Source organism: Chlorocebus sabaeus, chromosome 22 (genome assembly GCF_047675955.1).
Source record: "Chlorocebus sabaeus isolate Y175 chromosome 22, mChlSab1.0.hap1, whole genome shotgun sequence".
NCBI lineage: Eukaryota > Metazoa > Chordata > Mammalia > Primates > Cercopithecidae > Chlorocebus > Chlorocebus sabaeus.
In genome coordinates this window covers 18,455,525-18,464,016 of record NC_132925.1, presented here as the reverse complement: position 1 = coordinate 18,464,016, position 8,492 = coordinate 18,455,525, and the positions used below count along the sequence as shown (strand labels likewise).

Here is an 8,492-nt window from a genome sequence, read left to right as displayed (position 1 = left end):
ACCTTATCTACTTGAGTGATGTTCCCCAAATTTCAGTCTTTTTCCTACTATACCCACAATTTTTTATTCATTTTTTTGACATATCTGGTATTCTCAGTATTATTAACTTAATATTTTTAAAATTAAATGAAAAAAAATTAAAGGTAACAACATTACTGCAATAGAAAACTAGTATCACTTGTCATAAAAAATAGGCAGCTACAAACACACATTTTATGAAACCCAAATAATGTCATTACATTCTTGATGGATACTGTCTGCCAGGTCACATACTTCTTAGCCTAAACTTATGCAATAAAACGAGAAGGACTCTGCTCCAATGGGAGGGATTCTGGGAGAGGGAAATAAAATGGGTCAACGTTTTACAAGTAGAATCCCATTTTTGTTCATTTATACTTAAATCTAGAGGCAGGGTGGTGTGATAGGGAAAGCACAGGCCTAAAAGTCAGACCTAAGTTATACAGGTCACGGTCATTGACTAGAGGTGACCGGAAACAGGTCCGCTTTACTTTCTGGACCATTGTTCCTTCCTCCCTAAAATGCAAGAATCCAACAGCCTAGACTTCCCTTCTGCGCACCGGCTTGCCCTGAGGAGCTGAACTACATCTCCCACAATGCACCGCGCGCGGCGCCAGGATGCCTATCGCCGCCTCAGACAGCTTTCAGTCTGTCCCTCCTACAACTCCCACAAGGCCCCTCGGTCCCGGGCCGCGGCCCGGCCCGGAGTGGGGGCGGAGGCGGAGGCGCGGGAGTTATGGAGGGGGCGGGCTCTGCAGGGAAGTGCGTCAGAGGAGGCGCGGGGAGAGTAGGGTGCTGTGGTCTGAGCTAGAGGGTGAAGCTGGCGGAGCAGGAGGATGGGCGGTGAGTGAACGGGACCTGCGTCGCTGGGCGGGGGTCGCGTCGCGGTTCGATGTTCCCGGCGGTTTGAAGAGGGGCCCCCTTCCCGGGCGTGGTCGGGACTGGGCGGGTTCCGAGCGGCGGGTTTGTCCCTGGGCCGAGCCCTCTAGGGCGGGGCCTGGTCGGGTACTGGGGGACTCTGGATGGGGGCCGCACACGGCTGCCCCGCCCCAGCCCTGGCCTTCTCCGGCCCCGCTGTGAGGCCCGGGAGGTGACCGCTCCAGGCGTCCGGCTTCGATGAACCGTCGTTCCCAGTGCTGGGACCCTTTAAGGTCATTTGAGAGCACCAGGATGAAGGGGGGATTTTTAAAAAATCAAAATGCAAATCCAACTTTTTGAGTTATCGTTGTCATTGCCCTTACCTTTCCTGAGTCACTTCCAATTTTCCAAACTCAGCAACCCCAGTTTGCGAGTCTGTTTTCGTGCACCTTTGTAAGGTGTTTGGTGCGGTCACGGTGTATACTTGCCGTGTAGTATTTGGCTCAGCGCGATCCGCCTTGAGTCATTTTACCGCGGCCATTTACTACTGCCGTTGAGCCCTGTCCACGCCTTGGGAGTGTTGATATTTTGAGAGTTTTCTGTCTGGTTGAGGAGGGATCATTTAGTTTTTGCGGACATATGTTGCACTTAGGGTTTAGGGAAAGAGCAGGGTTTCAGTTGAGGAGGTTCAGAAGTATAAGGAATAAGGAGAGTAGATAGGAGTGAAGCATTTGACAGCGTAAAGAAGCGTGGCTTAGCTTTAATGGATTAGGGAGCGATTGCTATCTAGCATTATTATATGTTATTGTTCTCTTTGCTATTTTATACACCTAGAACAACCTTTCCCTCGGGGTTAACAAACATCTTCAACTCTGTTTTCCGTATGGCTCCTGACTCTTACCTTTGTTTTAGGAGGCTTCCCTCTTCAGAGGAAACTGGGAGAAGCCAATTTCCACTGCTTTTTCCTGTGTCTTTTTAACACTCAAACCCAGAACACTTAATCCTCTGCAGCTCGTGCAAAAATTCAGTCTGTGATTTAAAATGTGTGCACGGTAACACTGCTGACCATGGGCATGTCTATTGTTTGTATCTGTAATGTGTATGTCCATTTCAGTGTTGTCTGTTTTAGTATGCAGGTGATAGACTAGAGAACAAGACCTCTGTCTCCGTAGCATCCTGGGTATGTGAGCATTCAATAAGTACTTTTATGAGAATGAGTTTTATTTTAAGCTTAATTAAAAACATGCTTGCTTTCTAAAAAAAATTCTTAATGGTTATATGTACGAAGGGATGGGGAATTGGGTAAAGGGTGCATTTGGAATAATTCAAAATAGTCTTTCTTATTTGTCCTTTAAGACTAACTTTCTTCTTTTTTCAACTTTTAAACAGAGCAGTCTGAGTGTCAGAATGGATAACCGTTTTGCTACAGCATTTGTAATTGCTTGTGTGCTTAGCCTCATTTCCACCATCTACATGGCAGCCTCCATTGGCACAGACTTCTGGTATGAATATCGAAGTCCAGTTCAAGAAAATTCCAGTGATTTGAATAAAAGCATCTGGGATGAATTCATTAGTGATGAGGCAGATGAAAAGACTTACAATGATGCACTTTTTCGATACAATGGCACAGTGGGATTGTGGAGACGGTGTATCACCATACCCAAAAACATGCATTGGTATAGCCCACCAGAAAGGACAGGTATTTCTCTTATTTTAACTTCTGTCTTCCTTACCTGGTTAATAATAGACAAAACGACCTAGTGATTGCCCAGTTACATATTAGCAGGTTTATTGGTTCTCTCTCTCCTTAAAGAAATAAATCATGTGTATCTTCTCTTTCTACTGCCTTCTCTCCCCAGTTTCTTTGCATTACCACGGTACTCATCAATATTGGTTGGATGAGGAACTTTTCTTATCTTGGGAAAGCCGTTAAAATTTTTTTTATTTACTCACACATTAAAATGCTTTTTATTAATCTAACACATGTCATAAAGAAATAGTTGGAAAAGTACATCGAAAGACTTTAAAAATATTTGGTAACTAGTAAAAGGACTACCATCGAAAATCAACTCAACAAATTATCCTTTTATGGGTTAGCTGTATTATAATACATATCTATCATTTACCCCTATGTCTTAGGGGATGTAATTTGACCAGCTCTACATTTAAATCTGTGTAATTATGAGACTGTTTTACAGCAATCTTGATGCAGAGTTTATAGGTTACGAAATTTGTATTACAGAAGGAAAAAAAAAAAAAACAGTTTTAAACTAAGTTTTTCAGGTTTATTTTGCAGGCATTCTTATTTAACACTTAAAGTTTATAATTTCCAGTTATTAAAATGGTAGCCTTAGAACTCTTTGTAAGGAACAACGTTAATGACTACTTCTGTTGGCCACTTAGTGGGGAAGCATTGTATTCAAATCATAGCAGAGCAGGCTTGTGTTACCATATATCAAAAGGATGATAATATGTCACTGTATCTGGAAAAAAAAGGAGGTAATTTGGAAGGAAAGGAAAATTGGTTAAAATTCATTGTAAAATGTTCAGTTTGACTTGTGAGGTTACAGGAGTACTTGATATTGTAGTGTTACCATTTAGTCATTCATTAAACAAATAATTTATTGCATGCCTCCATGTTCCAGGGCTTCTTAGCTGGGAGAACATCAGGAAAGAGAACGAAGTCCTTACTCCTGGGGAGCTAGCATTCTAATAAAGGATGACAGGCAATGAACAGAATGTAACAGTATAAACAGAATAAACAATTATTTAGTATGTTAAAAAATGACACGTGCTATGGAAAAATAGAACACAAAAGTGATTTGGAAATATGTGGGAAAAGGAATATTGGTGGCCATAGGTTATGATTTTCAATAGGATACTTAAGGTAAGTCTCATTGAGAAGACACCACTTGAGTAAAGAATGTAGGTAAAGACTAGATGAAAGATTTGGCCATATGGGTAAATGGGGAGGAAGTCATTTAGGTTGGAAAGGACATCTACTGCAAAGGCCCTATGGCAGGAGCGTGCCTGAAATATTCAAGGACCAGTAAGGAAGCCACTGGGCTGGAATGGAGGGAGAGATGGGAAGTTGGGTGTATGCTGTTAAAGACCTACTTTGGGAGTGGGACTGGGGCAAATCCTGGAGGACTCTAGGCATAATGAGAACGGTGGTGTTGATTCCAAGTACAATGCTGAACCATGATCTGGTCACTCTGGCTGAGAACAGAGGCAGCAGACAAAGGTGGAAGCTAGAAGACTATGGTTAGGAGGCTATAGAAGTAATTCAGGTTAGGTGATGGTTATGACTCACACCAGAATGGTAGCACTGAGCAGCAGCTGGATTCTGGACATAGTTTGAAGGAAGAATTCCTGGGATTTCCTGATGGCGTGTAAATGTACAAGAATTTCTCTAAAGTTTCTGGTCTGAAGAACTGGAAGGGTGGAGTTGGCATTCCCTGAGATGGGGATATGGTTGGTAAAGCAGGGTTGGATGAGAAGATCAACATTCTTATTTATTTCTGTCTTCGTTCCCTCCCCTTCTTCCTAGGCTTTCCACATAGCGATTCTGCCATTCATTTTACTGCTTCTACTTTATTTTTCTTCCTTGTGTCTATGTCTTCACTTGCCACTGAGAACCAGTGGCATCCATTGGACATCTATGAAACCTATGTGTCAGTCAGGGCCAGAGAAGTTGCTGACCCCTCTGGAAACGTCCTTTACTTTTTACTTCAGAGAATAATTACTGAAAGAGATTTTTGTTAAATGTTTATAATTAAAACAACAGGCAATTGTTCTTGTTCCAGAGTCATTTGATGTGGTCACAAAATGTGTGAGTTTCACACTAACTGAGCAGTTCATGGAGAAATTTGTTGATCCCGGAAACCACAATAGCGGGATTGATCTACTTAGGACCTGTGAGTACTTTGATTTCACCAGGACAGTTGGGGGAACAAAGATAATTTTATTTGTCTCTTTTTGGACTATGTTTTTGGAATAAGATGAGTTAGTAGATTGTGCCAACTTGAAATGAGATCTCTAACAGTATCCAATGAACTCTATTCTGTTGATATTTTAGAAGGTAGATACTTGCTTACCAAATTTCAAATGATTTGAAGTTGACAGGGGCAACTACTTCATTGGATGATGAGATCTAGACCTTCAAAAGATGTTATTAGTGGGCCCATTTAATAAGAGGAAATGTCATTGGGATAACTTATATATTCCTCTACTTGAATTAAACACTTCCCACTGCTTGCGTTCAGATAGCTATATGTGAAAAAAGTTGACTGCAAGCTCTAAATGAGTCAGTGAGTTGTCAGGCCTGCTGGAAGTGTTTATCCAGTCTTAGGTGATAGTAACTAAAGGGTAGATGTCAAAAAATATGAAAGTATTTATTAGGAACAGCCTATTCCTTGATGATCAGGCGGCCCATGAAATACTGTCTTCAGATTTGAGCCTCAGTTTTCAGAGCTACAGGGACTTGCCCAGAAGAATGACCATGTTGTAAGAGAAAAGAGTGAATAAGATGTAGGCATTCAGTTTTATAAAGAGAATATGTAGCAAGCAGTTTATTACTAGGAAAGTTTGAAGAAAGTAAGTTCAAAAAACACTTAAGAAGTTCCAGAAAGCAAAACCAGCACCAAAAGGTAAAGTTTGGTGAAGATCGATATGAATACATTTCTAATAATGAATATTGTCTGAAAATGGAATGGCATGTTTTGTAAGGTCATCAGGTTTTCTTCCCATGTTGATGAGGGATTTATGATAATTAAAACTACCTTTAGATTCTCTGCTTTGTGCTTTATGTATATTCTTTCAACAGCCCTATAAGGTCATTTATAATTACCATTAATTTACCTGTTATTACTGCCTTTAGATCCTGTAAAGACCTAGATATTGTTGGTAGGTAGAGTCAGACTGATATTTGTATCAAATCCTGGCTCTACCACTTACTGTGTTATTTTTACAAGTTATTTATGACTCCTGCCTCAGTTTCCTTAATTACAAAATGGAATTAATAATAATACAGCTGTAGCTATGGGGGATTGGATTCAGGATCCCCTGCTAATTCCAAGGTTGCTAAAGTATCTTATATAAAATGGCATAGTATTAGCGTATAACCTACACAATCCTCTTGTATACTTTAAATCGTCTTTAGATTGCTTATAATACCCAACACAATATCAATGCTATGTAAATAGTTGTTATACTATATATTTGTAAATTTGTATCATTATTTATTTTCTGAATATTTTTAACCCTTGGTTAGTTGAATCTGTGGATGCAAAACCTGCAGATATGGAGGGCTGACTGTACCTACTTTCTAGGGTTGTTGGGAGGATTAATACAGAAAATGTGTAGACAAACATAGCATGGAACATAGTGAACCCTCAGTAATTGCTACCTGTTAGTGTCCTTTTACTTTTATCAGGACAAGGTTAGCATCCTTTTGAATATTGTGCTTTAGAAAAGAGGCCTCAATGTTAAAATACTTTCTCACTTTTTGAGAAAACATCTAATTAGAATATGAAAGAAATTGCCATTGTGGGGAAAATGGTCTGAAATCATGGTAACATTTCTGTTCTTTCTTTTTAAAAATCAGATCTTTGGCGTTGCCAGTTCCTTTTACCTTTTGTGAGTTTAGGTTTGATGTGCTTTGGGGCTTTGATCGGACTTTGTGCTTGCATTTGCCGAAGCTTATATCCCACCATTGCCACGGGCATTCTCCATCTCCTTGCAGGTAGGTTTTGTCATCATAGTTACCTTTTAGCTTCTTCCTGTCTCTTTAGGGACCGAAGAATTATAAATCTTAAATGTTCATGTATTAACTGCCCTGTCTCATTTTCTGAAAAGCTCTTTACTGTGCTTTTACCCAGCCATGTTTTGTTTTGTTTTCTAAATTTTTCCCCAAGGTCTGTGTACACTGGGCTCAGTAAGTTGTTATGTTGCTGGAATTGAACTACTCCACCAGAAGCTAGAGCTCCCTGACAGTGTATCCGGTGAATTTGGATGGTCCTTCTGCCTGGCTTGTGTCTCAGCTCCCTTACAGTTCATGGCCTCTGCGCTCTTCATCTGGGCCGCTCACACCAACCGAAAGGAGTACACCTTAATGAAGGCCTATCGCGTGGCATGAGCAGGAAGCTGCCTGCTTTACAATCGCCATTTTTATTTTTTTAAAATAATACTGATATTTTCCCCACCTCTCAATTGTTTTTAATTTGTATTTTATTTGTGGATATACCATTTTATTATGAAAATCTATTTTATTTATACACATTCACCACTAAATACACACTTAATACCACTAAAATTTATGTGGTTTACTTTAAGTGACGCCGTCTTTCAAATAAACTAATCTAGGCGTAGACAGAAAGAACTGGATAAAGACTTGACACAAATGTATGAAAGAAAATTGGAGTAGGAATGTGACCCGAAGCAAGTTGTGCTGATGTCTGTTAGACTTTTCAGTAAAACTAAAGTAACTGTATTCGTTCAACTAAAAACTCTATATTAGTTTCTTGGGGAAACCTCTCATCTTTGTCAAAACTTTATGTTCACTTTGCTGTTGTAGATAGCCAGTCAGCCAGCAGTGTTAGTGCTGTTTTCAAAGATTTAAGCTCTGTAAAATTGGGAAATTATCTAAGATCGTTTTCCCTAGGCATTGACTTCATCCGAGGTGAGATATGGCAGCTGTTTGTATCTGCACTGTGTCTGTCTACAAAAAGTGAAAAATACAGTGTTTACTTGAAATTTTAACTTTGTAACTGCAAGAATTCCAATTGAGCTGGGCGAGGATTAATCTTACTATTATTATTTTTAACTCTCCATAGGATTTTCACTACTACCAAATTGTTTTGGATTTTTTTATTTCCTCTTCACATACCAGGGTTATTAAAAGTGTGCTTTCTTTTTAACATTATATTACAGTTACAAAGTAAAATTCCCCAACTGCTATTGATTTGTTCCAGCCCAGTACCATAAAGAACGTTTCACCGTAATGACCCCTCCAGAGCTGGGAAACCTACCACAAGATCTAAAGTTTTGGCTATCGATTAACCTCCAACTATGGTCTTTATTTCTTGTGGTAATATGATGTGCCTTTCCTTGCCTACATCCCTTCCTGGTGTGTATCAACATTATTTAAATGTCTTCTAATTCAGTCATTTTTTTTTTATAAGTATGTCTGTAAACATTGAACTTTTAAAAAATCTTATTTATTTATTCCACTACTGTAGCAATTGACAGATTAAAAAAAAGTAACTTCATAATTTCTTACCATAACCTCAATGTCTTTTTTAAAAAATAAAATTGAAAATGAAAAGAGACTCAAAGAATTGTATGTAGAGTCTGAATTGATTTAAATCTCAACACTTTAGGATAAAGAAGTAGAGGGAATCTCTGGTTGACTGTGGAAAGTGCATCGTGCTGTACAGGGCTGTCATGTCCTGTGTTTGGGTCTCTTGTTTTATCTTCTGGAAAATACCCCTTCTCCCTATTAGAAATAAGAAAATCTTTATCTTTTATTTTTCAGAATTTTAAACTATGTTCTCAAAAGTAGTTTTGTTATCTCTACATGTCATACTTAATGTGGCTAGTTTTCTGTGAAGTCATTT

At 39.3% G+C, this 8,492-nt stretch overlaps 1 protein-coding gene across 7 annotated transcripts in view; it reads left to right on the top strand.

The window, feature by feature from the left end:
• Nucleotides 1–8,210, top strand: part of CLDND1 (claudin domain containing 1) — a 42,878-nt gene extending 34,668 nt beyond the window's left edge. For 2 of the 7 annotated variants that reach the window (XM_038003217.2, XM_038003215.2), the window contains exons 2-5: nt 2,266–2,575; nt 4,683–4,793; nt 6,482–6,619; nt 6,792–8,210. In XM_038003217.2, coding sequence (XP_037859145.1) covers nt 2,284–2,575; nt 4,683–4,793; nt 6,482–6,619; nt 6,792–7,012 — 762 coding nt within the window. In that variant the 5' untranslated portion in view covers nt 2,266–2,283 and the 3' untranslated portion in view covers nt 7,013–8,210. Of the gene's footprint in view, nt 1–740; nt 1,170–2,005; nt 2,057–2,265; nt 2,576–4,682; nt 4,794–6,481; nt 6,620–6,791 lie in introns of those variants that run through there. The other 5 variants (XM_007986096.3, XM_007986098.3, XM_038003213.2 and 2 more) reach the window with 5 other exon arrangements.
• The last annotated feature ends 282 nt before the right edge of the window (nt 8,211–8,492 follow it).